Below are 27,867 nucleotides of genomic sequence, written 5' to 3' on the forward strand. Positions count from 1 at the left end.
ACACCAGAGGGCAAGAGAGCTCTATAGGCTGGAGTGTACAGACAGCAAAGGCTTTGGGGACTTCCACGTGCAGAAGAGAGAACTCTCCCTGAGAGGCCAAGGAGGTTGAAAGGGACTTTGCTGAGATGTCAGGACCCTCTCCTTTCAGAATCTATTGTACACATGAGATCTTTTCTCCTTGAAGGTTCAACCCCATGTGCTTCTGGGATCTCAGTCAAGCAGCTCACCCCAAACCAGCCAGCAGCTACTAAGCAGAGAGAAAGAAAGGCCCTCCACCGACACAATGAAGAAGGGGAAACGTCAGTGGCAGATACTTACTTTGTGGTGGTGTTTTTCTGCCCAAAAAGCATCTGGTTGGGGAAGCTCAGGAACCCTGGACAGTTCCTGGGTGCTACCAAGTCATTCTTTTCTTCTGTGGTTTTTGTGGACTTGGTTCACTTACAGCCGGAAGGGGCTGTGAAAGGAAGAACTTTGACTCACACTCCTCTGGTCACCCTGCTCCCCTCCAAATAGTCTCCTTGAATTTTCCAAGGCAGCTGTGGATGTTTCTGAGATGAGGCTCTGGCAGTAGCTCTGTCCCAGTGTGCTGGAGTGATGGCGTCAGGTGTTCTTTGAGAGATAAATCAGGGCTCTGGACAAGACTCAGACCAGACTTTTTAACAGTTATACCAAAATATAATTCACATACCATACAGTTCACACATTGAAAATGTACAAATAAATGTCTTTTAATAAATTCACAGAGCTGTGTATCTATCACCACAATCTCCTCACCCTTCTCCGCCCTCCTTAGACCTCCACGAATCTCTTATCTGTCTCTATGAATTTGCCTATTCTGGACATTTCATAAGAATGGAATCATACAATATGTGGGCCTTTGTGACCGGCTGCATTCACTTAGCATCATGTTTAATTGCCAACAAATAGGGCACTATGTGGATATTCCACAGTTTATCTGTTGTCCAGTTGATGGACATTTGTGTCATTTCCACTTTCTGGCTATTATATGAATATGGGATATTTTGAATGAACATGCATATACATGTGTGGACGTACATTTCCATTTCTCTTGGGTATGTACTTAGGAGTGGAATTGCTGGGTTGCAGTAATTCTGTGTTTAGTTAGCCCTTTGAGGAATGTACAAATCTTCGTATGTTTTCACCTGGACCATACCCTTTTTGTGTTATGTTTATATACCTGTTCAGTGCCATTGTCGTTATTTCTGCTTCCTCACACCCTTATTTGAGCGGTGGGGTGTCTAAGAAGGGCAGACTATTGCCTTGCTCAGACCCTGTCATTCAGTTCATTCATTGCACAAGAATTCATTGAGCAGCTGCCATAACACAATCTGCTTAGTTGCTGGGATGTAACAGTGAGTAAATGAGTCTTCTCAAACTTCCATTCCACTGGGATAGACAACAGATCAATGCCAAGTGAGAAATAGTAAAGGTAAATGTAAAGTGTTGGGTGGCAGTGAGTGCGTCAAAGTCATTCTGATGGTGTTGCTCCTGCCTTTGAGATGCAGCCTTCCCACGGTGTGAACAGGCAAGAGGACGAATGTGGGGAACTAGAAGGGCAGCATACTTACAGATGCACATGTTTCTTCCCTGCAGCCCACCTTGGGACACCTCGACTCCAAACCCAGCAGTAAGTCCAACATGCTGCGGGGCCGCAACTCAGCCACCTCTGCTGACGAGCAGCCCCATATTGGCAATTATCGACTCCTCAAGACTATTGGCAAGGGTAACTTTGCCAAGGTGAAGTTGGCTCGGCACATCCTGACTGGGAAAGAGGTAAGCGCTGGGGTGGGGAACATGGTAGCACCTCCCAACTGTTAGGAGCCCTGTAGGTAGTGGTGGGACTGCTACCACAGCCAATCTCTTGTTTACCAGATGGAAATGTGATCTGAACAAATGGGAGTGCCTAGAGGGATGGGACAAAAAGGAGGTAGAATAGAAGGGAGGAGGTAGATTTGAGTCCTGGGTTTAGCTTGGTCAAAGGGGTAATCTTGGGCTTTCTGTCTCATGTTCAGGTAGCTGTGAAGATCATTGACAAGACTCAACTGAACTCCTCCAGCCTCCAGAAAGTAAGCAGACAGCATCTCCTTTTCAAACCCTCTCTTAAGGGGTCAGTGACCTACTGACCCCATTTGAGTCTTCTCTTAAATCCCTAGTTTAAACTCTCTGGTCATTTCACTGTCCCCACTATCCCTCTCCATGGTTTTGCTACCTGTAGTGCTTTTGCTGGATCATCTGTGTTGGCTCCTCCTGATTGGGCTTCTTGGCCACAGGCACTGGCTCTGTAGAACGCTTTCTGGCCCTTCCCAGCCACTTGGCCTACCTATCTGACCTACTTCTGCACCTTGTTATCTTTTGGCTTTTGGCCAGCCCTATGCAAAAACACATGTTTGTAGCCATTACTAGAAACACATTCCAAGATCCGGAATGATGGAAGGTGGGTCACTCTGGAAGCACAGGGAGAAGGGGAGACAGGAACCAGCCACTGGGTTCTGTGCCAGCTGTGTTTTAGAGAATGGGTATTGAAGACGGGTTTTAGAAGCTAAACTTGTTTCACACCTGTGACAGTGAGTGCAGACTAAGTACAGGCACTCCCAGTTTTTCTTCTCACCTCTAGGCTCCTCTTGGCTAAAAGTCACAGGGCCATGTGCATGTAGTCTTAGTGTGATGAGGTTGGACTTCTCCTGCCCTTCTTGACTTACAGTGGGAAACTAAGGTCTCACTTAGCTGGCTGGGGAAACCCTCCAGGTGGGAACACATACCTCCTTGCTCATGAAACTATGAAAAGTAGGTAGGGGCCAGAAAAGGAGACTTTCGTTTGCTGAAGGGGGACAGCTTGCTAGTAACCAGTTGTAGGACTGGAACCTCTGTGTCCTCTCCTTCCATCCTGGGCCCTGGCAGGTAGGAGGAGGAACTCTCCCATTTGGCTCCCAGAAAGCTACCCTTACTCAGGTCAAGTCATATTTCCTTTGTGTCCTCATACTCCAGCTGACCCTAGTTCCAGTTTCTGACCTGAATTAACCTAGTACTTTTCATCTCATGGCAGATTGAATTTTTTTTTTCATGAGCACATTGTGTGCACAGTGACACTGGGAAGCTTGGGACGAGGAATTGGGGGCTGTTATTGAGAGAGACGCTCTCGGAATTGAGAGTGTGTGGGTTGAGGTGCCCTGACATGCTGACAGCCAAAACCGAAGTGTTTTCTATTTTTTGTTACCCGTGGGATCCCCTCAAGGTTCTTGGTTCAAAGGAAACATTGCTGTCATCAGTAGGGCTTCCCTGCTTGGAGCTTTTCAGAAGAAAGGGAAAGGGGGCTACTCTTGACATGTTGGCTCAGACCCTACACAGTAAAAGCCAGCTTGGTGTGGGCCACTTGGTCTTTGGAGCAGTCCAGCCTGCCATCACTATGATTGCCAGAGTCAGCTAGGCCATCTGATTTTCCACCCCTCCCCCCTATTTTAAAATATATCTTTATTGATTTCAGAGAGAGGAAGGGAGAGGGAGAGAGAGAGATAGAAACATCAATGATGAGAGAGGCATTGATCAGCTGCCTCCTGCATACCCCGACTGGTGATTGAGCGCACAACCTGGGCGTGTGCCCAGGGAATCGAACTGCGATCTCCTGGATCCTAAGTCGATGCTCAACCGCCGATGCCAGGCCCACCTCCTTTTTCCTCCCTGCCTCTTCCTGACTGGCTGGAAGGCACCAGTACCAGACAGATGTAGCCATTTGTCTTTTAACACCCTCTGTTACCAAAGCCAATCTGATTCTGGCCAAATGACTGTCTAAATTTTATCCCAGCAATGATCCCTAAAGGACAGACATTGAAGAATAGAGCCCCCTCAGGGTTCTAGACAAGCCCAGAAAACTCCATCCACACTTTCCCAAGAGAACGCCCTTCCAGGTCATGTGGACACCCTCCGGGAAAGAACCCTGGCAGCTGTCTCGGGGCCCCATTTCAGTGCTGCTTCCCATCAGTGCCCCTGAGGTGGGGTCCAGGATTTTTTTTGCTTCATTCAAGACGACTACCAAGGGGGAGAAAACGAGAGAAGCCTGGCCAGTTTGACTCAGTGGTTAGAGCGTCAGCCTGCGGACCAAAGGGTCTTGGGTTTGCTCCCCAGCCCCAGTCAGGGTGCTTGCAGGAGGCAACCAATCAATGTGTCTCACATCGATGTTTCTCTCCAACCCCCCTTCCTCCCTTCCACTCTTTCTAAAAAAATCAATGGGAAAAATATCCTCGGGTGAAGATTAACAAAAAAAAGAAAGAAAGGGAGCCAAGGTCAGAATCAGGTTCCTGAAGAATGGAAAGCCTGTCTCGGCTTCTCTTTTCCAGCTCATGAAATTGCTGGGATTTCATTAAAGAAAAAAATGTTCACTTCATTTCATAAACTATACTCCAGACCTCACCCACCCTCCACCCCAAGAAAACTAGTTTTGCTCTTTGTGCAAGTAGTGAGGCCTGGAAGTTACAAAAACCCCACCTCCCGTTCTCTGGCCTCCGCAGAGGGGATGGAGTTCATTCCTGTCACCTTTATGGAAATGTATGGTTCGGAGTCCCTGATTTTGTTTCACAAAGAGAGCGTGAGTGTGTGGAGGTGGATTTGATTAAAATTGGCATCAGCTATATATAGGAGTGACTTCTGTCCCCATCCCAGGGGCCCAGGAGAGGAAGGCCTGCCCACTAGTGCAGAGCCCTCTGACTTCTGTAAATCAGGTGACAGGGTCCCCCTTCAGCACTCCCCCACCCCTCACACAGACCAAGCTGGATTCTCTGTCACTGAACTTTAGTTCTGAATATTCTGAACATGGGTTCACAATCCTTCCTTCAGAGGCACCCAACCAAAATCTGTCTGCCGTGCGGGGGCAGGATTTGGGTAGACTGCAGCAGAGGGTGAGCCTGGCTTACCCGGGTGCTGAGCTTCAGGGTACAGGCAGCAGGAGCCCAGCTTCCCTCCCGCTGACCCTCCTGCTCTCCCTCCTCCTGACTTCTCAGCCCTCAGAGGCGGGCGTGGATGTGGATGATGCAGGCAGCTGCCCTGTTTCTGTTCCTTGCCCATTTTCTTTTTTGGAAAAAGAATCCTAGCAGTGACTCTTTTGGAGGGGACCTGAGGAAAGCAAGTTGAGCAAGCATGACCCCCGTTATCTTATTTTTCAGCTATTCCGGGAAGTAAGAATAATGAAGGTTTTGAATCATCCCAACATAGGTGAGAACCAGTTGTCATTCCGCCCTTTTCTCCTACATCAGGGCCCCTTTCCCAGCATGGATCCTTCTCCCCCAGGCCCTCGCCTTCTGAGGCCGCCGTCTTCAAGGGCGCCTCTGGGGAAGCCCAGCTCAAAATGCAGCTCTGCCTGGGCACGTGGGGCTGCCCTGAGTGTGGCTGCTCTGAGAGGAACTTGTCCTCGGGAAGGGGGGTGCGAAAGGGGGACCTTTCATCCCTAGAATGCCCCTGTACATGTTGGGCCTCTATGTGTGGCCCCTCCTACTTTTTTGACATATGGCTTGGCTTTTTCTCTTGTAGTTAAATTATTTGAAGTGATTGAGACTGAAAAAACTCTCTACCTTGTCATGGAGTACGCCAGTGGAGGTAGGTATGGACCTGCCTCTTCCTGCTGTGCACCCACTGCCCCAGCCCCAACCAGCTCTGACCTAGGCCTGTGCCTGTCTCTTATAGGAGAGGTGTTTGATTACCTAGTGGCTCATGGCAGGATGAAAGAAAAAGAGGCTCGAGCCAAATTCCGCCAGGTGGGTGTGACTCCTTCCCTGGAGTATGGGTCCGACCTTGGCCTTTTGAGGTCTGGCATACAGGGAGGGGCTTCCTGTCTGTAAGTGGCCTTTGAAGGGTCCTTTGGGCTTTGTTATCTATGTGACAGCTTGGCATGAGGTCCTAGGGTCCCGGCTCTGCTGGCCCCTATGGCCTACTCTGCAGCTCTGGGCTAACGCTTCTTCCTTCCTTTCAGATAGTGTCTGCTGTGCAGTACTGCCACCAGAAGTTTATTGTTCATAGAGACTTAAAGGTAGGCATGCTCTCCCTCTTGCACCTTTGAGTCGGGGCCCGATGGTTCATTGTGCCCCTCCATTCACCATGACATAACCATCAGGTCTGAGCATTCAAGGAAGCACCGGCCTTTAATACTTTGGAAATAAGGAAGCCCCTGGGGTTGCTTCTAATGTAGGCCTTACGACTGGGCTTAGGATCCTGATCCAGCCAGCGGGCAGAGGCTCTCAGCCATTTCCCCCCTGGGCCATCACCTTATAGTGCTGCCAGGCGGAAGGAGCACTCCAGCCTTTGCTGGTCCTTCAGACAGCCTGGCGGCTGACTGCGGGAAGAACGCTGACTGTTCTCACGCCTGCGGCACAGCTGCTTGCAGACGTATGTGCACACTGAGATGTTAGAATGTGAGACTGCCTATGGGTCTCCTGGCCAAGTCCTCACAGACATGACCGTGATTAACCTGGGCCTGGCACAGAAGGTTTTGCAGCTCAGAGCGTCTCTGAGCCTTCAGATCCTAGCTCTCACATGGCTGCCTGTGTGAGGAGTGGCCTGCGCTGCCCTCCTCCAGCCCAGCCTGTTCACACTGATTGAAGGGCTGCCCTGGAGTTGGTGGAAAAAGTCCTAAGACTGGAGATGACTTCCTGTTTGTTTTTCCATTCCCCTCAGCTCCTTCCTGTCCAGTGCCTTCGTGTGGTCTACTTGGTTCCCTGACATTTTCCGTCTTACCTCCCAGGCAGAAAACCTGCTCTTGGATGCTGATATGAACATCAAGATTGCAGACTTTGGCTTCAGCAACGAGTTCACCTTTGGGAACAAGTTGGATACTTTCTGTGGCAGTCCCCCTTATGCTGCCCCAGAGCTCTTCCAGGGCAAAAAGTATGATGGACCCGAGGTGGATGTGTGGAGCCTGGGAGTCATCCTGTACACACTTGTCAGCGGATCTCTGCCTTTTGATGGACAGAACCTCAAGGTGGAGTGAAGCGCAGGCTGAGATTATTTTTATTACTTCTCATTTCCTCCCTCAGCCTCTGGTCTTACCCTTGACCTCTCACCTTTGCCACCTCTCTACATTTCTCCCACACCAGAGCTTCAGAGAAGGGCTTGCAAAAAGTAACAGTTAAAGGTCTTCTGCATCCAGTGTAATAACTTCATTTCTCTTTTCGAGGGATGGGATCAGCTCTGTGTCCATTCATCCCCCCAAGGCACTCAGGACTGCAGGCCTTAGGCTGGTCAGACCAGAGGACTCAGGATATTTGACTTCACCGCCTCTCTGGGAAGGGGCCATGTCCCTAGCTCTCTGCCTCCTACTGTATTAGGTTTCTCAGGAGCCTGGATATTGGGTTTCTTAACCTTGGCTTTGGAGTGATTTCAGTTTCCTTCCTGCAGGAACTGCGGGAGCGGGTACTGAGGGGAAAATACCGTATTCCATTCTACATGTCCACGGACTGTGAAAACCTGCTTAAGAAATTTCTCATTCTCAATCCCAGCAAAAGAGGCACTTTAGAGGTGAGCAGTTGAGAGCCCAGCTGGCCAGAAGGTCCCGGGTTCCCAAGGAAACCTTCACTCTGAGTCTCCTTCCTCTCTGCCCTTCCCCTTCACTTTGCTCCCCAGCAAATCATGAAAGATCGATGGATGAATGTGGGTCACGAAGATGATGAATTAAAGCCTTATGTGGAGCCACTTCCTGACTACAAGGACCCCCGGCGGACAGGTGAGGCTGAGCTGGGCTGTGAGGTTGAGCCTGCTTAGGATTCCAGACCAGCCTTAACTATATGTCCCTCCCGTGCAGAATTGATGGTGTCCATGGGTTACACACGAGAAGAGATCCAGGACTCACTGGTGGGCCAGAGGTACAACGAGGTGATGGCCACCTATCTGCTTCTCGGCTACAAGAGCTCCGAGGTGTGTGCCCCTGCTCCATTCCCCAGTCTGGCCAGCCCTGCTGGCAGTGGCACCCCCATGCTTCTATACCCCATTGAGGGCAGAAGCTCATCTCTGAGTAGGTGTGCTGTTTCTGCTGATGAATTTTAAGCCTGAGCTCTGGTGGCCAAGGTCCTCTGGTCTTTGCTTTCACTGATCTTCATCAGTGAATGAATAGGGAAGCTGGTGGGGTCTGGTCCTGGGTCTGGGTTTCCATATGGGTGAGTAGATCTGGCTCGGTCTGTGTTGGTTAGACTGGGTCTAAGTCAGTCTGTCTGGGTCAGTTCTGTGTTTATCTGGAAATATTTCCATGTTTGTCTCTCTGTTTTTAGAAGTGTGCATCTCTGGGTCTCTGGGTGCATGGGTCCCTGTGTTTTTCTTATAAGAGTCTCAAGTCTGTGTGTTGCTTCTGGCTGGTACTTGTGTCTGGGTATGTGTAACTGTGTGCATGTATGTCCAGTCTCTCATCTGTGTATTTGGAGGCTTCATGAGTAATGTTCTGTCCATCTGGGTCATCATGTCTTATTCTGAGTCTATGGGTGTCTGTGGATGGGCACCTTGATCTCCATCTGTGTCCCCACGTACACTCATGGCCTCTCCATCCTGCTCTTCCCCTGGTGGTTGGCTCCCTCTCTTGGTTCTCACCTTAGCCTGCCCAGGAGGTATGCAAGAGGTCTCTGTGTCTGGATCTGTGTTCCTGTGGCGTGTGCATCCCTCTCTGAGGGTGGGGGTCTTTGTGGGAGGTGGTGTTTCTGTCTGTGTCTCTCAGGATCTGTGTCAGGTACATGTTTCCACAAGTGTTCAGTTGCACATTGGTCTTGCAGGGCCTGGTCATAGGAGCCCTGGAACAGATTTGTGGATCTCTGCCTAACTTCTGCCCTCCCTTTTCTGTTCTTGTAGCTGGAGGGCGATGCCATCACCTTGAAGCCCCGGCCTTCAGCTGATATGACCAATAGTAGTGCTCCTTCCCCCTCCCACAAGGTACAGCGCAGCGTCTCAGCCAACCCCAAGCAGCGGCGCTTCAGCGACCAGGGTGAGTGCTTTTGGGAGTTGCAGGTGGGAACTCACCCCTCTGCTGAGAAGTCACAAGTTCTGGGGGTTTTAGATGACACAGCTGAGTTTTACTCCCCATTCAGCCACTTATTAGAAGCATGGTCTTGGGCAGTTCCCTTCCCTCAGCCTCTGTGAAGTGGTGCTGGTGAGACTGGACAGCACCGCACGTAGGGTGGGCACTCCATGGGTCCCCCTCCTTACCCATTCCCACTGTCACTCTGGCCCAGCAGCTGGTCCTGCCATTCCCACCTCAAATTCCTACTCTAAGAAGACTCAGAGTAACAACGCAGAAAATAAGCGGCCTGAAGAGGATCGGGAGTCAGGGCGGAAGGCCAGCAGCACAGCCAAAGTGCCTGCCAGCCCCTTGCCTGGCCTAGAGAGGAAGAAGACCACCCCCACCCCCTCCACGGTGAGCCACTTGTCCCCTCCTTCCTCCTCCCCATCCCCCCTCCTGCCTGTCCTCTCCAGGCAGCTCTTAGTCCAGACCCACTCCCTTTGGCTGCCTACCTGACCTTTCCTCTGGGACCACTTTTGCAGACTGTAGAAAGCGCAGCCCCTAAAGTAAAAGCAAAACCATTTTTTCCCTACCCGTGCCTGCTCTTGGTGGAGGGAAAGCAGGTACTGTGACCTGCCGGTAAAATTCTGGTTTTCTGTGACACAACCTTCTTCTCTGTTCCCCACAGAACAGCGTCCTCTCCACCAGCACAAATCGAAGCAGGAATTCCCCACTTTTGGAGAGGGCCAGCCTTGGCCAGGCCTCCATCCAAAATGGCAAAGACAGGTGAGCAGGCCTGGGCCCTGCCTGCCATGCTCCCCAGGAGCCACTTCTCATGGCAGTGACATCTCTCAGCAGCTCCACTTCCCCTCCCTGCTCCCTGGAGTTCTGTCCTGGCGCTGTCCAGTCCAGCTTTCCACACACTAGACCTCCTCCCTGCCCTCCACTCCCCCACCCCACCCCACCCCACCCCACTCTATCTCCTTTCCCCTTGCTCCTACCACCGCTCCTTGCATTGTACCACGTGTGAATCCCTGGTCATCGTGGCTGCCTTCTCGCTTCTTGACTGCATCCAGGGCATGGCAACCGTGCTCCTCTAGGCGTCAGTACTGAGGCATCATTCTGGCACCCCTCAATTCCTGGGCAAGGCAGAACTGAGATGCCCACCTGAGGGGTCTGCACACTGAGGGTAACTAGCTGTGCCCATGATAGCAGAGCTCCAAGATCCTTGACCATTAGCATCTCTTATTGTATTGTGTTCCTGGCTCTGCCTCTTCTGAGCTTAAAGAAAAGTCCCCTTAGCAACACTCTGCTCTTTCTGGCAAGGAAACATCCTTGTTCTTAGAATTCCTAGGAGACCAGTGCAGCCTGGAGGCAGTTGCCTCCTGTTGGCTTTCCTGCACTTTTGGTTTCCTCCCCCAGGCTCTGGCCTACCTCGCCTTCCTCACCCTGTCCTCCACTCCCCAGCTCGGCCTTCCTCAGCTCTGACTGGTGTCCCCGCTGCTGCTGCTGCTGCTGCTGCTACTACTGCTGCTCCTGCTGCTGCTGCTGCTCCTGCTCCTCCCTAGGGCTGACCTGCATCCTGCCGAGCTCCCAGCTCTGGCCCTTCCCACCCTGCCCTTGCTTCCTAACCCTAGCCTCCTGCCCCCACCCCCCCTAACCCAGGCCTCTCCGCTGCTTTTGTCTCCTAGCCTAACCATGCCAGGGTCCCGGGCCTCCACGGCTTCTGCTTCTGCCGCAGTCTCTGCGGCCCGACCCCGCCAGCACCAGAAATCCATGTCGGCCTCCGTGCACCCCAACAAGGCCACTGGGCTGCCCCCCACGGACAGTAACTGTGAGGTGCCGCGGCCCAGGCAAGTGTGCTGGGGCAGCTGGTGCACCTGCTGCCCTCCACCTGTCCCACCCCCTGCCCCCAACAATTTCTTCCCACCTGGGCCCTGCTCTGTTCTTGTCATCTTAGCCACAAGAAATGGCTTTGTCCCCTGCAGCCAGGAAGTGGAAGGAACAAAAAACAGCTTAATGCCCCTCTTTTCCTCCAGTTCTTCCCTCAGAACAGATATGCCAGAAGCCGTCCTGAGGCTCCAGAAGGAAGCCTTTTTGTTCTGAGCCTTCCTGGACTTCCTTAGGACCCCAGGGACAGTCAGCATCACAGGGACTCAATCCTTAAGGGTTGGTCAACATTGTCCCCTTGAGGTTCCAGTCTGCCTAGCTCCCAAGGAGCCACTTCTCTCCAGCCTGTACTGCTCTCCACACACGTATCCCTCCTTGCCTCCCTCCCTCCCCCAAACCATCTCCTTCTGCCTCACCCAGATGTCCTCCTTACCAGTGTCCTCAGTGGTCACACCCTTCCTTCTGTGTCCTTTGTGATGGCTGCCTCTGCCCTAGCATCTTCCTTCCCTGTTCCCACCCCAGGGCTCCAGGTGCTTGGTGGTGATGGCTTTCTCATTTCCTGATGCATTTTCCCCACCCCCACCTCTTTTCCCACAGCACAGCCCCCCAGCGTGTCCCTGTCGCCTCCCCCTCCGCCCACAACATCAGCAGCAGTGGTGGAGCCCCAGACCGAACTAATTTCCCTCGGGGTGTATCCAGTCGAAGCACCTTTCATGCTGGGCAGCTCCGGCAGGTGCGGGACCAGCAGAATTTGCCCTACGGTGTAACCCCAGCCTCTCCCTCTGGTAACAGCCAGGGACGGCGGGGGGCCTCGGGGAGCATTTTCAGCAAATTCACCTCCAAGTTTGTACGAAGGTAAGTGGGGGTATTAGGGTGACAGAGTGTGAGACCAGGCCTTCCTACCCACCTGGGAGTGGGGATGGGGATACCTGGAACTGGGCTTGGGTCCTGGGGTTAGAAGAGGCTTCTGGAAGCCTAAGAAATTGGATCTTTGTCAACAGCTGAGGTGCCCAGACCCTTCTAGTCCCTCTTAGGTCTCCCCAACTCCTTATACACACCCTTCATTCTCTGGCCCAAGCAGATGGCCGATGCTGATGCCGCCTCCTCTCTAGGAGAGTGTGAACTCAGATGCTAAAATAAAAGCCCCCTCTTCTCCTGGGTTCCCATGGAAACTTATATTTGGTGACGCAGCTGCAAAGTCATGAGGCCTGAGCCAGGCTGGGCCAGCAAGGAGAGTTTTTCCTGGTCTTTTGTCTTGCCCTCTCTGACCTCCTTTCCCCCAACCCAGTTGGTTAAGTCTGGCTGCAGCCACTCCCCTGTGCCACAGCCATGTTCTTCAGCCCAGGCTTGCCAGGATGAAGGCCATAAATGCAACAGCTGATGGGGGGCCCAGGGCGGCGGCCTCCCTTGCAGCCTAATGCACTGATTTCTTGTGTGGGAATCAGGTTGGGGATTCTTTTCATGAGGTTTCTCATACCTGGCTACCCACCACCCTAAAGGGACAGTTTTGATTCTTGAGGTGCATCCAGCAATCTGGATACTCTGTCTCTATTCCACCCCTTCCTCTCCCACCTTAGTAGTGCTCAGGAAGCCGCAGGAGGCTTGGAGACAGCAGGCGTGCCTGCCCTTCCTCCTGCACTTCAGCCCGCTCAGCTGGAGTAGACAAAAGCCTTGCCCCTTTCCAGCCCTGGAATGCTGATGCAGGGCTGCAGGGTGGGCGGGAGCAGATCCCACGCCTGGGACTCTAGTCTCGCTGAGCGGCTCTTCCACAAACAGGGTGACCCTTGAACCTGTAAAGCCCACTCCCTACCTGCTTATCCACATACCGTCTTGTTGGTTTTTGTGTTGTTTTTTTTTATTTCTTTTTTTATTTTGTCTTTTTTTGTTTGTTTTTTTAGAAATCTGTCTTTCAGGTTTGCCAGAAGGTAGGCGTTGAGCCCGCTGTGTGTGTGTGTGTCTGTGTCCTGTGTCCTGTCTCTGTCACTAACCCCCCTTTTCTCGCTCTTGCTCCCTCCTCCATCTGCTAACCACGTCTGTGTGGCCCTCTCTGCCATCTTAAAGGGATGAAGACTGCTCTGACTGAGCAGTCACATGAGGCCACATTTGCCCACTCAGGGCAAATGGCGTTGAAGATGATGGGCCTGTCCCCAGACAAGGGGGATCTTCTCAGGGAATTCTCCCTTTAAGATTGTCTTCTCCCCCTCCTCCCCTCCCCCCAACCCCTCACCTCTGGGTCTTGGTCTTTGGTCACAAACATTGGGTTTCTTTTCTGGCCCTTTCCCCTGTCTGTGCATGCGCTCTGAAGAGGTTCTCCCTGCCGAGGTCAAAAGTGCATCTGGGATGGTATCTCACTCTGGGTCTCCTGGCTTCCCCTTCTGTAGTCCCTGAAACTTCAGGGCTCTGTGAACTCTTGCCCCTATCCTATGGGATGGCAGGACTTCAGAGATACTACAGGGACACTGGGGTCCCAGGGCTTCAGTCTGCTGCCTCCAGGCCCAAGGAGCCTTTGCCTCACGAGTGGGGCACAGCACCCCCTTCTGGCAGCTCTTGCAGAACTAGGCCCACCCCCCACCCCAGCATATCTGCCTCCAGCAGTATCTGGATGAACCAAGCTACCTCCCCTCTGGGCTGTTTTTTCCAGATCTGGCCTGTGGCTTCCAAAGAGCCAGGAGCTGGGATGTTCTAGGGCCCTGGCAAAACAATGGGAGAGCTCCCCTCAGGCTTCTCCCTTCCTGTGCAGGATCCTGGCTCTGCTACCACACTTGGTCCTCTCCTCATTCTCTCTGGAGGCCAGGGTGTGCCAAACACCAAGCTGAAGACCGTGGGCCAGGTTGAGAGCCCTGGTTTCCCAAGGTTATCAGCCCAGGCCCTGTGCTGGGACACCTGACAGGCACTTTTGTGTCCCAGCTGACAGAAAAACAGCCAAGACAGGGTCTTCAGGCTTTCCCCCTTCCACCTACCGAACCCCACCCAGCTCTTCACTGCATGGCTGGCTGTTGACTCATGGGGCCCCAGTGGGGGCCTGCCCTGCAGGGTGCCTCCACCCACAGGGCAAGAGCCAGGTGGGGCTGGAGAGAGCAGCCAGGTTCCTTCCCTTATGCAGCCCAGGCTCCCAGCTCGCAGTGCGCTTGTCTGCATTTGTGTGTCTGTGATGTCTTTGTGTTCCTTTTACATGTGCTGCTGCTGCTCTCTATCTCTCTCTCCTCACACCCCTGCCCTCTGCAATCCCCAATTTCCCAGCTCCGGGCACCCGTTTTCCAGCCAGGAGCTGGAGAAGCCGCTCAGCGGGGCCAGAACCTCTTCCCTTCCACCCCACCCTCCACCCCCAAGGTGTCTGCCCTGCCCTTCACCCTCTCTTCTGTATAATTGGTTGGCCTGGCAGCCTGGCAGGCAGGGGAGCTATCAAAGAATGGGGGAGGTGGGCTTGTCTGGGGCCTTCTCCTCTGCACCCATCCCCAGGCATACGAAAGCAGTTCCAGAGCTTGACCCTTTGAGCCTCCTGAGAGAGGCCTCTGTTTACCCCCAGCCCCTTCCCTCCAAGAGGACTACGGTTCTGGGACCTGTACAGTGCACAGAAGACCCAGTACAGCAGGAGCCCTGGCCGTTGGCGACCTTGCCTCGTGCTGACTGCTCCATATGTGCGCCTGCACTTCCACACCCTCCCCTACCTGGGAGCAGAGGCTCCTCCCCAGCACACATCTCTGGGCGTGTGGGGAGGGACAGGGCTCCCTGTTGGAAAGGGACAGTGGCACTGCCAGTAAGAGGTGCCACAGAGCCATGTTGGCCTGCCAGGTGATGGGAAAGTGGCCTTTGGGCTTGGGTCCGGTGGCACCTCCCTGGACTGCCCTCACCTGGGTCTGCGGCGGTGGAAGGAGCGAGAGGTCCCAGCACTAAACTCTCCCTCGCTCTGTTTTTTGAGGAACCTGAATGAACCTGAATGCAAAGAACGAGTGGAGACGCTCAGGTGAGAGGGCTGGAGCCAGCACCGGCCCTGCCCCGGGCCACCGGGCTTGCTATGCACCTCCTGCTCCTCTCCTTCTGCCAACCCTGTTGCCACCCTCTTGAGGCCTCCCTTTTCCTCAGAGAATCTCCACACCCCAGCTCAGGTGTGGGCCCTTCTCAGATCCTAGTGTATTCTGAAAGGAGGAGCCCTGGTCACCTGTCTGCTTCAGCGCTTCCTCTGTCCAGTCTGAACCGCTCAGAGCTATTGAGCACAAGCTCCCCTTTCTTCCCTGACCCTCCCCTCTTCAAAGGAAAGCACGGAACTGTTACCCCTGCCCCACCAGGGCCCAAGGAGGAGCAGGACTGCCCATTCCTCTTGCCCGCCCTCTGCTCTCCTGTCTGGTCTCAGGGTCTGTGTGCCAGGGTGGCTGCCCCATTGGGTGGGATGCCTCAGCCCCCGCTGACGCCGCCTCTGCCCTCTCCGCAGACCTCACGTGGTGGGCGGCGGAGGCAATGATAAAGAAAAGGAGGAGTTCCGGGAGGCCAAGCCACGCTCACTTCGCTTCACGTGGAGCATGAAGACCACGAGCTCCATGGAGCCCAATGAGATGATGCGGGAGATCCGCAAGGTGCTGGACGCAAACAGCTGCCAGAACGAGCTGCACGAGAAGTACATGCTGCTGTGCATGCACGGCACGCCGGGCCACGAGAACTTCGTGCAGTGGGAGATGGAGGTGTGCAAACTGCCACGGCTGTCTCTCAACGGGGTGCGGTTTAAGCGGATATCAGGCACCTCGATGGCCTTCAAAAACATTGCCTCCAAAATAGCCAATGAGCTGAAGCTTTAACAGGCTGCCAGGAGTGGGGGGTGACGGAGGTGGCCCGCTGGACTTAGCTGCTGGGCCACCACTCCAGCCCACCTGGGCGAGACTGCAGAGACAGATTGGCGTGTCTCCCCCTGCTGGCACTTCTCCCTCCCCGCCCTGCTCAGTTTTTTCTTCCATGTTTGTGGGGATGGGAGATGGTTCTTGCCCCCCACGTTTACCCCTGCCCAGATATTCCCCTTCCCCCTCTCTCCCACAGGAGGTAAAGGAAGGGAGGAGGGGTAGGGGGGCAGGGCTCCCCCTCGGTACTGCGGTTGCACAGAGTATTTCGCCTAAACCAAGAAATTTTTTATTACCAAAAAGAAAAAAGAAAAAAAAAATCCCAGCGGCCACCTTTCCTCCCTGCCCCATTGGGACAGTCGAGACTGGATCTGTGGGGTTTCCCGGGAGGGTGGCTCAGGGCTGGAACACTCTCAGGCAAGAGTGGTGGAGTTCCCTGTCAGGCCCTCCGCCAGGCCCACTTTGGGCTTCTCCCCTCTCCTCCCCCCCTTCCCCTCCAAGCAAACCACCAGAGGTGGCCTTCCCCTGACCTCAGGCCCCTAGGCTGGAGCCTGGGGGGCTAGGGGCTGGGGTGGGGGTGCTGCACAGCCCTGAGGTGGGTGGGCTGGCAGCGAGGCGCGGGGCTCTGGCCTCCCTCCATACTGTATCCTCTGCCCCCCTTCCCCAGAGCTGGGCATTTCCTTCCACAAGCTGCTGTGGGGACTTTTGTCCCCCCCTCCCTCAAAAGTCTGTGCCATCTTGTCCACCCCCTCCCTGATAGAAGGCGGGGCTGACCCTAGGGCTGAGAGGGGAGGGGACTGCAGGGCAGATGGGCCCCTGGGCTCCCAGGGGGCCGCCTGGGCTGCTAGTCTTCAAACAGGGACGCTGGGCATTCTCCATTCTGGGAGAGCCTTTTGTCTGAAAGCACAGCCCCGCTCCCGTTCCTCTTCCCTCCCCACTGCTCCCGTCATTGGCATTAATCTGGGCACCAGCTAGTTCCATAGCAGTGACTTCCCTCACCACTCATCTCTGGGCCTTGCCTTTTTTTTCCTGACACTGTCGCCCCTCCTCTCAGGAGACACTGCCCAGAGCTTCCTAGGCCACCTGGCAGGAGGCTGGATAGGGCAGCAGGGCCGGGAGCCTCTGCCCTCCACTGGGTGGGGGGACAGATAGGCCAAGTGACTCCCAACTTGCTAACCTCCATGGCCAGTGTGGGAGTGGCTGGTTATGGGCGCTTGGCTGGTGGCGGCCGCTGCATCCCTTAATTTATTTCTCTGCTGTTTCTGTTCTTGAGAAATTGGGGGAAGGGGTCCTGCACAGAGGCTGCCCCTACCCTCACCTAAGTTGTACATTTTTTTGTGATGGGTTTTATTTTTTATTTTATTATTTTATTTTATTTTTTTGATTTATGATGACTCCACCCCTACTCATCACCCCCACTCCCAGGCCAGGCTCCATGGCAAGTAAAGCCCTTGGGTCCCAGGAAGGGGCCTTGCCAACCTCAGTCCTCCTGCCCCCAAGCCCAACTTCGGGGCTCAGCTCCAACCAAGGGCTCCCCCTCCTTTCCCCCTCCCTCCCTCCTGCCCTATGGAACAGCCCTGGTGCTCCGAGGGGCTGGGAGGGCATGGCTTGGCTCCCAAAGGGGGTGGTGGTGGCCAGGGGGCTCCCAGGCAAGGTGGCCCCTCCCCACCCAGTCCCCACTCCTGCACTTAGTTTCTCCTCTGGATCAAACACGTAATAAAGAGAATGTTTGGAATCTGAGCTACCTCCTCCTCTTTCTTCTCGCAGCTGGGCAGGGACCCAGTCCCTGTGGGCAAGATGTAGCCCAGCCGCCTTCCTTGCAGAATGGATTCCTGTCTGGGGCCGGCGGCACGCCCTCCCACCCTCATGGCTGTCAGAAAGCAAAGCCCAGGGTCCTTACACCAAAAGGGAAAGAGGACTGAGTGAGCTTGGAAGGTTTTATTTATTTTTTAAAAACATTGAAAAATAAACCCATGTCTGCATATGTTCCTTTCTCTAAGCTTTTGGGCGGGGAGCATAGTGGGCACCCTCAGAGCTTCTTGGCACTTCCCACATGGCCAGAAGACAGGAGAGCTTCCCCTTAAGCCTTGGCTGCTGTCAGGCCCCAGGGGACCTCTCTGCCCCCCTCCCCCTTACAGCCCCCTCCCTACCTCACCCCAGACTTATTGCTAAAAGAAGGGAAAGAGGAAGAACAGCCAACAGGCCAAAATGTCCTCTCCCCCACCCCCCAAGCTACGATCATGACCCTCTCTACACAAAGGGTAGGGCCAAAAGGCCAAACCCCAGCACAGCAGACTAGGACGCAGCCATTCCAGTCCCATCCAGGAAGAGAGTGCCCTCAGGCCAGCTCAGAAGGCCCTGAATCCCAGCCAGGGCTGGGGTGGTGGAAGGGATGGGCTCAGCTGCCAGAAACAGGTCAGAGCTGTGTCAGTCTTCTGCCCAAGATGGTCAGCAGCTCAGGGTCTTTGAAAGACCTGGCAAGAGCTCTAGTCCCTTCTGTCCTCAGTGAAGCCAGAGGTATCCAAACACATCCAGCAAAGATATTCTGGAGCCTCTGGTTGGTGGAGGGCCTCAGGACTCAGAGTGAGGGTGCTGGAGGCTCCAGGGGGGCTCCAATCAAGGTGGGTGGGGGCTGAGGGCCAGGGCGGGCACTGTGGCGGGAGGCAGCCAGGGCAGGGCGGATAAGAGGTGGTGGGGGCTGGTTGGGGGCCAGCCGGGGCTGGAGGAAGCGGCCCTGCTGTAATGGGGGTGGCTGGCGGAGCAGGGTAGGAGCTGTGGGCAAAGGTGGCCTCAGCAGTGGGGGTGGCTGGGATAGCGATGTGGGGGGTGGAGGGGGGGGTGGCGCAGGGGGCACGGATCGGGGCACAGATGTTGAGACGGATGTAATCTGGACCTGAGAGGAAAAAAGAAGAGTGAGAAACCAGGCTCCGCCATGCCCCCAGCCCAGCCCAGGGATGTGAGCAGTTCCTCTCCTCTCTAAAGGGTTCCTCTCTCCCCCTCTCACCTCATCATCTTCCTCTAGGGCAGGGGCTGGCAAGGGAGCCCCTCTCCTGGCCTCCTCCATGGGGACCGGGGCTCCAGGGGTCCCATCCTGCTCAGCCTCCCATTCCTGCAGCACCTCCTCCAGATTGAAGCGGCGCCGGTAACTCACAAAGAAGGTCTTCACCTGGGTCAGAGTCTTGTTCCCAATCACCTCTGCAATAGCCCCGAAGTCTTTGCCATACCTACGGATAGCTGCAAGAGTCAGAGGGCAGCACAGTGTGAACACCACAGAACCAGCAGCTTCCTGAGCCTGCCTCTCTGCCCAGCTCCTTGGAGGGGGGAGATTCCTGGGGCCCTCTGTTCTCCTCATAGCCTAACCCACCTTGTACAGCCAGAAGCTGTTCGTCTGTAGTCCAGCGGGAGTTGAACTTGGTGTTGGCCTGGAGAGCAAGGAATATACCCCTTACACTCGAAAACATAAACAGAGGCCCTGCTCTCCAAGCAGAATGCCCCTTTCTGCTCTGCCTCCAGAGAGAACCCCTTCCTGCAGCCCAACAAGAAGAGCAGCCTCACCTCAGGGGGACGGAGGGGATCAATGCCGCCCTCCAGGGCTTGCCGGAGGCTGCTATTGGTCTGCTTCATGCTTTGCACCTGGAAGGCCAGGAAATGAAGGAATATCAAACTTCATGCCAGGGAGGCTGTCAATCCCAGCCCTCACCTGGGCTCTACTTCTGCAGACACCAGTGCCACTTTCCAGCAAAGCTCTTTGCTACCCACCACCTAGCTCATTCCGCCTCCACAACCACTCAGTAGGGGAGGTGCTGTGCTTCACTCCTTTTCACAGACCAGTTTTTTTAAAGGCCCAGAAAAGACTGCCAAGTTACCCAGAAGGCAGGGCAGGGGCAGAGGCAGGCTTGGCACCTGCACCTCTCCCTTACACCTCAGCTGCCCTAAGTCATAATTCCCAGTTGCCAACTGCTCCGTCTGCATGGCCCCTTCTTTTCTCAGGCCCCCACCTGGCGCTTGAGGGAGATGAGCTGGGAGTCAAGGCCTCGAAGGGTGAGGTTGGCAAGGTCTGGGCTTCCCGACACTGCAGTGAGGCCCTCGGGGCTCAGGTACATGCCCTTGGGTGGGCGCCGCCGGGTTCTCAGTGGGTGGTGACGATACTGAGACCCCTGGGCCTCCTTCTTCCCCGGACCTGGGCGGGCATTCAGGGGCCGAGAGGGCAGAGGCTGCCAGAGAAAGGAGAGGAAGAGGGTGGTGCAGAGCCCAAGGAGAGGGCAGGCAAGTGGGCCAGACCAGCTCTGGGACCTCACCTCTCTCTTGGGGTCTCCAGCATCTGGCTCTCCCTCACTCACGGCTCCTCGTCCCTCTTCAAGCTCATCACTGCTGACAGGAGCCAGGGAAGGATTGAGGCAGGGGCCTCAGCTTCCTCCCACCCCCCATGGCTCATCCCTGGACCCCCACCTCTCTTCTTTGTCCTTTCGGCCCCCCAGCCGCCGAGCCTGTCTGTCCATCACACTGGTCCGACTGCGGGTCTTCTTCCAAGAGTAGTAATACTTCACCAGGCTGGGGATCAGCTTGTCGGGCAGCTGGAGGGGCAACGCCAGAGGCTGGGGCCACCCAAGAGTCTGGGCCCCGGGCAGGCTCATCAGAAAGGAGGGACTGAGGAGCGATGGCGGGGGTGGAGGGCTTTACCATCTGCTGGATCCGCTGGAAGCACTTGCCATGGAAGCCAAAAGCCTGTTCAAACAGCACCTTGTCCTCTACGGTCCACTCGTCGGGGAACGGTGTGAAGTTGGCCAGGTCAGCCAGCGACTTTTCCACGTCGTGCTTATGCCACAGGAGCATGCCCAGTGCCTGGCCCAGGAGAGGGGACAACTCAGGCTTAGCCACCCCAGTACTGTCTGGTCCCCACCCCAAATCCCGGTGCCAAGGCTCACCTGCTCAATATTGTAGCCATGCTTCTCCTTGGCCATAGCAATGTACTTGTCAACTGCAGGAGTGGATTGGGCCGGGTCTTGGATGAGGGATTACAACTCCTAACCCAAGCCCCCCCAGACAGGGATATGCCCCCAAGCCTGAGCCCTAGGGCAGGGACTGAACCCACACCTCTGCCTCCAGCCCACTTCTGAGACAGACTGGCATAAACCCCAGCCCCCAGGGATGTGCATGAACCCAGGGTCCCACCCACTCACGCTTGGCATCCGACACACAGTGGTTGGGCGACCACACCAGCATCCCCTTCAGTTCCTTGTTGCTGTAACGTGCAGGGCTCTCTGAAAGGCAGAGGAGCAGAGGAGGAAAGACAGATCAGCCTAGTGGCGCTGGCCTGGACCCATGGCCAGAGGGCGGCAGAGGAGAGGGGCCTGTGAGGTGAGGCCCAGAGGGGAGGAGGGGCAGAGACCTAGACAGGAAGGCAGAGCAGAAAAACTAACCATGCCATGGGGCCACCCACCCCCGCCTGCCCGCCTGGCCTGTCCTTCCAGTGGGCGCCAGCCAAGGGCTCCCCCAGGTGGGGCTCAGGGCCAAGCCATGGGCCCTCTGCTCCCCTCCCTGTGCAGCCTGTCCTGCCACTCACCAGGCTTGCACTCCGGAATTACGGCCTGGTAATTGGTTCCAACGCGGATCATGCTGTCTGTGGAGCCAGGGGGAGGCAGTCAAGACTCCACGGAGGGAGGGAGGGAGGATGGGAGGATGTGGCGGGGGAGGTGGCTGGCCTGGAGTTCTTCCTAAGCACCCAGGGCCCCCACCTTCCAGGAGGCTCACTTTTCCCTCATCTTTCCCCTCAGTTACCCTCAGCCATAGAGGAACTGGAAGAGGAAGAGACCCTGCCTAGTCATAGCCTATGGGGGCTAGAGGGGGGACAGAGGACAAGGGGCCAGTTTTAGAGCCCAGACCAGGCAGAGCCCTTTGTTCTGGCTGGGGGGTGGGGGGAGGTTGGAGGGCTGCCCCTAGATCAGGACCACAGCCCTGCAGGGAATCCAAGGCTCCTCCCCACCACATGAGCTTCACAGCTTGGTGTGGAGGTGTCTTTCCAGACCCTGCCCCAGCCAGACTCAGTCCCCTGCAAGGTGGCAAGGTATGAGGGACCCAATCTGCGGATGGGAGGGACACCTTAGTCCCTCAAGGGCTGAGGGCAGGGCGCCGGCGGGCAGGATCTCCTCCTCCGCAGCTAGGGGCCCAGCCTCCAGATTCCCTGTGCTGGCAGCCCCAGGCTTTGGGGAGAAGCAAGGCAGAGGCTCCAATCCGGGGGGGGGGGGGGGGGGGCAGAAACCATCAGTATAATAAGCCCGTGGTCAGCAACTCTCCCCCTCCCCGCCCGCCCAATCCCCGCCTGCGGGGGGCGGGGGGCGCCTTTAACCCTAGGCCTCTGGGCTCACCGTGCGAGTGCTCCTCCTCGCTGCTGTCATCCTCCGAGTGGGGCTGTCCGCCGTTGGGCGCCGTCTTGGCCCGGCTGCGGGACAGGATCCCGGAGCCCGCGCTCGGCTTCTCCATCACCGAGGGCATTACCCCGCCCAGCTGCCCCGGGGGGCGCGGGAGCCTTAGGAGAGCAACCGGGGGTTGCCGCGCTCGCCTCGAGTGCCGTGCCCGGCCCGGCCTGGAGAGGTCGCCACTGAGGCTACGAGAGGCAGGAGGTCAGCGTGGCTAGGGTCCGGCGGGCCGGGAGCCCAACGGGCAGCCCAGCACTCTCCGCGACCCCCACGGGCGAGGGCGTCGGAAAAGTTTGTGCAGAAGTGGGGTACGCAGGGGAATGAGCGCAAGGTCCAGTGCGGCTGCGGGGCGCGCTCGCTCTGTGCGCTCCCCGGGACTGGGGGTCCCCCGGGAGAAGTCAGGGCGCCCTGCCCTCGGGGCGCCCCGGAGCCCCACCGCCCTACTGCCCGCGCAGTTCAGCAAGCGGGCGCTGCAGCGCAACTGGCACCCCCCGCGGGCTCCGTGCCTCTCGGTTACACCGGGATGCCCCAGTCCCCAGGCGGGTATGCCTGTCCCAACCAGACCCCTGCCTGCGACCGCGGCCGGCAGGGCTACGGAGGTGGCGGCGGGACCCTGGCGGTGGCGGCGGGACGGCGCGCACGGCGCGCGGCGCTGGGGCAGAGTTGCGGGAGGCGGGCGGAGCGCAGCCGCGGGCACCGCCTCGCACGCTCTCCAGCGCGCTCGCTCTCCCTCTCCCCGGCGCGCTCGGGCTGCTGCTCGCTCGCCCGCCCGCTCTCCGCCGCTGCTCGCTCCTCGCGCACACAATGAAGCTGCTGGCAGGGAAGTAGTGCCGGCTGCGGCCTCAGCACCCCTCCCCCAGCCGATGCCTCCGCCAGCTGAACATCTGGCCCTGGGGTGGGAGGGAGGGCCCGGGGGGCGGGGCCTGGGGGCCGGGGCTAGACCTCCTGGGGGTGGGGTCAGAACCAGAGTGGTGAGCGCTCCCTTCCGCGGGCCCCCGGGGCTCTCAGACTTGCCCCTGGGGGAGACCTCCCTGTCCCCCAGCAGTAGCTGGGGGTCAGCCCCACCCACGCGCACACCAGTCCCACACACCAGTGGGCTCGAGTTACTGCCGCCTGCCCCGGGGGCCCTGAGGCCGCCTGCCTGCCCGCCCGGGTGGAGCCCAGCTTTTCCTTCCATTTCCCTTCCTGCCAAGGAACTCCCCGCCCCCCCTTCCGCAGGGGGGACCCCCCCTTCAGGCGCCCTTGGGGGCCAGAGCGGATGGGAGGCTGGACAGGCCAGGAATGAATTCCTCCAAGGGCTACTCGGCCAAACCTAGCTTCTGGTGCATCTGCGGGTCCCCAGGGGTCACCCCGATTCCCTTTCATTGCTGCAGTGTGCACCCCAAAACAGTGGCATAAGGGGCTGAGGGATAGAAAGTTGAGAGGTGTAGGGAAAGGTGTGGCTGCAGGGAGAGAGAGGAGCTGGGTTTCCTCCCCACTAGGTTCACTGTCACCCCAGCTGGGAGCAGCATCCCCCTCCCCCAGGACAAGCACGGGCAGAGTGACAGACCGGGAAGCGGGTAGAGCGGCACAGACGGAGACGGGGGAGGGGGGTGGGCAGAGACTTTCAAAGCCAGACCCAGCCACCCTGCCAGGCACACAAAGAGCCAGCGTACATCACCGGCGGCGGCTGGGAGCCTGCGAGCTACGCCGGTGCCCATCCCCGCAGCCCGGGGCACGTGCGGCAGCGCACACAGGCCCGAGCCCCCGCCCGCCGCCCCTCCCACCCGAGCCCCTGACTCCTAGACACACCTCCACCCGGGCGCACCCCGCTGTGCCCAGACGGAGCCGACCGTGCACTCGCACCCTCCACTCCCTTCATTTCCTCGGCCACTCTGTAATCAGATTCCTAAATTTAGAAGCAACCCAGGGCCCAGCCAGGGATCCCCGCCCCCACCCGCTGCCTGAGGCCAGCCGGCCAGGGTCCTGCGGTCGGTTCACGACCTGGTTGGGGCCTCCTGGTCCTGGGGGCTCCTCGAGGCGGCTGGGCAAAGTCAGCCACGACTCCACCCGGCTGCGGAACTGTCGGGCCACATGGGGCCACCCAGCCCGCGGCCACGTTGCCCGCCACACCTCGAGCCATAGCAGAGCTACGGGGCCTTTTTCCTCTTAAATCATGGATTGGTCACCAAGCCCCAGGGAGGGGGAGGTCTGGACAAAGGAGGAGAACGCACGGGTCACGGGCAGATCTGAGCTAAGGGGGCTGCTACTAGATGAAAAGATCCTCCCCAGCCTGACCCTTCCTGAGTGGCAGGGTTCCACCCCGCCCCCAGCACCTACAGTCTTTAGGGAGGCTGTCATCTCTGTCCCCTCCTGCCTGGCAGGCAGCCATCGCTGCACACAGCCCTCTCCTATGATGGAGTCTTCCATCTTACCCACACCAGAACCCCACTAGGCAGAACCTGAGTTGGGTTCCCCATCCCCCTACCCTTGCCTCCTTTTGCTACTCACACTTAGTATCCAGAGCCCAGCCCCTCACCCCCAAGCATCAGCATCGTGCATATTCTGGCCCCCCTCCTCCAGGGCTGCCCCAGGTACCCCCAGCATCCCCCAACACACACACACACACACACACACACACACACACACACAAGAACCTAGTTCTGTTCATCTCCCTAGAGCCTGGAGCTCAGGGGGAAGATTCTGCTCTGGAGGTGGGGGCAGGGGAGGTTTATTCTTTGGAGTTGGAGGGGGAGTTCCTAGGCCCTGGTGTGATGAGGCTTTTGCCTAGGAGGTGGGACACAATACAGGAGAGGTATCCTAGGAGTTTGGGGGTAACCGTATGGGCCACAGTATCCAGAGAGGGGGGGCATTCCTAGTGAGAAAACACCTCCCCAAGGGGCAATGGCGGCAGGGTTAGAAGGGGGAGGGGCAAGGCCCCACCCTCCCACCTGCTGCAGCTGCCCCCTCCCCAGCTGGCCCCCTCTTTTGTGCAAAGCCACACAAAGGACAAGGGGCCCCGGCCGGCCTGGCCATCTGCTCCCAGCAGCCTGAAGGCTCTTAAAGAGACAGCACCCCCTCCCTGCCAGCCTGGGGCTGTGGGGCCGAATGGAATGGGCTGCTCTGAGGGAGCGGTACCCCAAATCCCACCCACTTTCCCCCTGGCTCCCCTATCCCCTAAGTCAGGAATCATATTTCCCCAGGCAAGGGGCGCAGAGGTGCCACGTGGTCAGGGACATGAGGGTGCTGGAGGGGAGAGGAGAGGCAGCCAGGGGAACCAGCCCCTCCTCCCCTTCAGCTTTAGGTGGCAGAGGGGCCAGCAGAGCTCCAAAATGTGGCCCTAAAACTGGGGTCCGTTACCTCCCTGAGGCCACCTCTGAGCTGCTGGTCTGCAGGAAGGCTCTCCCCGCCATTGTCACTGATGAGCCCCCCTCACCCTTCCTCAGGGAGGATGACAGTGCCTTCTTTCTGAGGGCTGCGGGCCAGGATGCAGGCCGCCTTGCAGCCTTGCAGCAACCCCACAATCTGGGGCACATTTATTTCCTGCATTTTCCAATTGAGGAAACTGAGGCTTTGCTCAGCCCCCACAGAGGCCTCCACAAAGCCCTTGGCTATGTCTGAAGGCTGCCTCCCTCCCTAGGCCCAGATAAGTTTCCTTAACCGGAGATCCCCAGGGAAGCCAGGCCAAATCCCTGCTCAGGGCCTTTGTCACACTGCTAGGGACACAAGTTTACATTATTTGTGTGATTGTTTATATCTTGTCTGTCTCCTAGCTGGGCTGTGGGCAGGGATTGTGTCCACCATGTTCACTGCTGTAAAGTTCTCAGTGCCTGGCATGCAGTAGGCACTTAATATTTGCTGAATGAATAAATGTCAGGAGCCCAAAAAGCCTTCCTCTTCCCAGGGCTCCTCTGTCCCCTGCCTGTTTGGCACCTTGCCTCCTCCCTCTCAAGGTGAGGCAGAAGGGACAAAAGCTGAACAGGGATGCTGGGAGAGAAAAGGAGGGTGACCTTGAGCGAGCCACCGAGCCACCAGGCCTCCCCTCACAGTTCCCTCCTCCCAAAGGCGTGGGCAGCTCCAGCCAATCCTGAACTCACATCCCTGCCAGACAGACTGGGACTGTCCCGAGCTCTGGCCGCTGCGGTGTGGTGCCTGGGACCCCCGCCAGGCCCTCAGTGGCCACAGCCAAGGGTCTAAGCTTTGGGAGGGAGGCAGGCAGGCAGGCAGCCCTGGGATGGGGGAGGGAGGGTGGCAGGATCTAAGCAAAAACCTGGCTGAGCAGCTGGGGGAGGTAGGGGGAGGGGCTCCTCCGGACTGGGAGCCTGGGGAGAAGTGAAGCGGGGTGGGAGGAGGTGGGCTACACTGGCTAAGGAGCTTGGGGAGTTCCCTCCAGGGCGCCCACCCCTTCAGTCCTGCCCAGACGGGAACGCGATTCCTCCCTTCCTTCCCCCATCCACCTCCCCCCCAGAGCCCACTGGCAGGCTGTGTGGCCCAGGGCACTGCCCTCCCCCTCTCTGGGCCCAGTTAGTAATCCCCAGGACCGGCCCACACTCCCACCCAGGGTTGTGAAGAGGCTGACAGAAGGTGACAGAGGTGACAATCCGGTGCTTGGCACTGCCTCAACACTGCAGTGGTGTGAGGAGGGGGGCTGAAGGAGGTGAGGCAGGCACATCTGTGAGTGGTGCTCTGGGGGAGGGCAGAACAGAACCAGGCGGAGGTCAGCAAGGAGACCCCGGGCTTCCTGACACCCACACCGAGGAAATCTGACTCCCTGAGCAAAGCAGGAACTGGGAAGGAAGGGTCGGCAAGACCTTAGTTGAGGCAGACATGAAAAGGTGATTTGGCTCCCTGGACCCATGAGGGGGCAGTTTCCAGACCCAGAGTCCAGGCTGTTTTTCCGGAAGCCAGGATGGGGACCTCCCCTCACCCTCACCCTCACCCTCACCTGGGCAACAGCCAGCGCCCTCTGGCGGTGGCAGTGTGAACCAAAGGGTCCCACCTCAGCCTAGCCTCAAATGTCCTCCAGGGAGGCTAAGCCTGGTACCCTGAAGAGCCCTTTCTCCTGGGGCATGCGCATGGAATCAAGGTCCCCCTGGGCCATTTGGAGTTACTGAGCTTTAGATCCAATCCCCAGCAAGCCCCTCTCCCCCCAGTCCAGAGCCAAGAACCTTCCAGAATAAAGTCAGGTGGAGTAGAAACCCCCAGTGAAATGGCAGAGGAGACAGGGAACAGCAGGAAAATGCAGGCGCAGTGCGGGCCAAGGATCTCAGACCTTGCTTGTCGCTTGCTGTGTGGCATGTGAGGTGAGTGATTTGGCTTCTCTGAACCTCAGTCCCTCCATCTTTCAAAGCGAACAGTAATTCTGACCTCATCTGATTGTTGGGGGGATCCAGCACCATCTTAGCTGGAATGTAATTAGAGCCTCAGTTGATGCTGGTTTCCTTCTGAAGCAGGGGCCCCCTACTGAGCACCCCAAGCAAGGCTGGAAACCCCTTTACTGCTCTGTGAGGCAGCCCATGCGCTGTGGGCCAGATGAAGGCCATCACCACCTGGGGCTCCTGGGGCTGACCTCTGGAGCTAATAGCTCTTCCTCTGTGACATTTGACACTTGACATCCTCCCTTCAGATTTGTTGACTGCTCCAGATTCCTGCCCTCAGTATGATTTCTCCAATCCAAGGACACACACATAGCTGGATGCGGATTCTTAAACACTGCTTCGATAATGTCCCGCTCCTGCTGGGTAACAGTCCATGGTTCCCTATTGCCTTCCAGCCA

At 57.1% G+C, this 27,867-nt stretch overlaps 2 protein-coding genes across 6 annotated transcripts in view; one reads left to right on the plus strand and one right to left on the minus strand.

The window, feature by feature from the left end:
• The window catches only part of MARK2 (microtubule affinity regulating kinase 2), a 52,943-nt gene extending 35,507 nt beyond the window's left edge, over positions 1 to 17,436 (plus strand). Inside the window, exons 2-18 of one of the 4 annotated variants that reach the window (XM_016216359.2) lie at positions 1,615 to 1,794; positions 2,034 to 2,087; positions 5,175 to 5,223; positions 5,539 to 5,604; positions 5,692 to 5,762; positions 5,978 to 6,034; positions 6,746 to 6,982; positions 7,399 to 7,518; positions 7,624 to 7,723; positions 7,802 to 7,914; positions 8,833 to 8,965; positions 9,216 to 9,394; positions 9,669 to 9,766; positions 10,672 to 10,833; positions 11,468 to 11,725; positions 14,790 to 14,834; positions 15,300 to 17,436. In XM_016216359.2, the coding sequence (XP_016071845.1) occupies positions 1,615 to 1,794; positions 2,034 to 2,087; positions 5,175 to 5,223; positions 5,539 to 5,604; positions 5,692 to 5,762; positions 5,978 to 6,034; positions 6,746 to 6,982; positions 7,399 to 7,518; positions 7,624 to 7,723; positions 7,802 to 7,914; positions 8,833 to 8,965; positions 9,216 to 9,394; positions 9,669 to 9,766; positions 10,672 to 10,833; positions 11,468 to 11,725; positions 14,790 to 14,834; positions 15,300 to 15,660 (2,283 nt within the window). In that variant the 3' untranslated portion in view covers positions 15,661 to 17,436. Of the gene's footprint in view, positions 1 to 1,614; positions 1,795 to 2,033; positions 2,088 to 5,174; positions 5,224 to 5,538; positions 5,605 to 5,691; positions 5,763 to 5,977; positions 6,035 to 6,745; positions 6,983 to 7,398; positions 7,519 to 7,623; positions 7,724 to 7,801; positions 7,915 to 8,832; positions 8,966 to 9,215; positions 9,395 to 9,668; positions 9,767 to 10,671; positions 10,834 to 11,467; positions 11,726 to 12,768; positions 15,274 to 15,299 lie in introns of those variants that run through there. The other 3 variants (XR_015715296.1, XM_016216363.2, XM_087821941.1) reach the window with 3 other exon arrangements.
• Positions 17,437 to 17,619: 183 nt separating this feature from the next.
• Positions 17,620 to 22,793, minus strand: RCOR2 (REST corepressor 2). Of its 2 annotated transcripts, XM_016216333.2 has the most exons (12): positions 22,062 to 22,793; positions 21,260 to 21,316; positions 20,877 to 20,957; positions 20,622 to 20,674; positions 20,377 to 20,538; positions 20,146 to 20,270; positions 19,995 to 20,064; positions 19,695 to 19,910; positions 19,252 to 19,329; positions 19,061 to 19,118; positions 18,701 to 18,930; positions 18,190 to 18,589 (listed from the first exon to the last, which is right to left on the minus strand). In XM_016216333.2, exons 1-12 carry the CDS (start codon positions 22,186 to 22,188, stop codon positions 18,275 to 18,277), a joined length of 1,572 nt encoding a protein of 523 aa, XP_016071819.2. In that variant the 5' UTR covers positions 22,189 to 22,793; the 3' UTR covers positions 18,190 to 18,274. The 2 variants fall into 2 exon arrangements, with proteins under 2 accessions (XP_087678068.1, XP_016071819.2); XM_087821942.1 differs by lacking the exon at positions 18,701 to 18,930 and having other exon boundaries at positions 17,620 to 18,589.
• Positions 22,794 to 27,867: the final 5,074 nt, after the last annotated feature.

Source organism: Miniopterus natalensis, chromosome 11, assembly GCF_054644295.1.
Source record: "Miniopterus natalensis isolate mMinNat1 chromosome 11, mMinNat1.hap1, whole genome shotgun sequence".
In the NCBI taxonomy this organism is placed as follows: Eukaryota; Metazoa; Chordata; class Mammalia; order Chiroptera; family Miniopteridae; genus Miniopterus; species Miniopterus natalensis.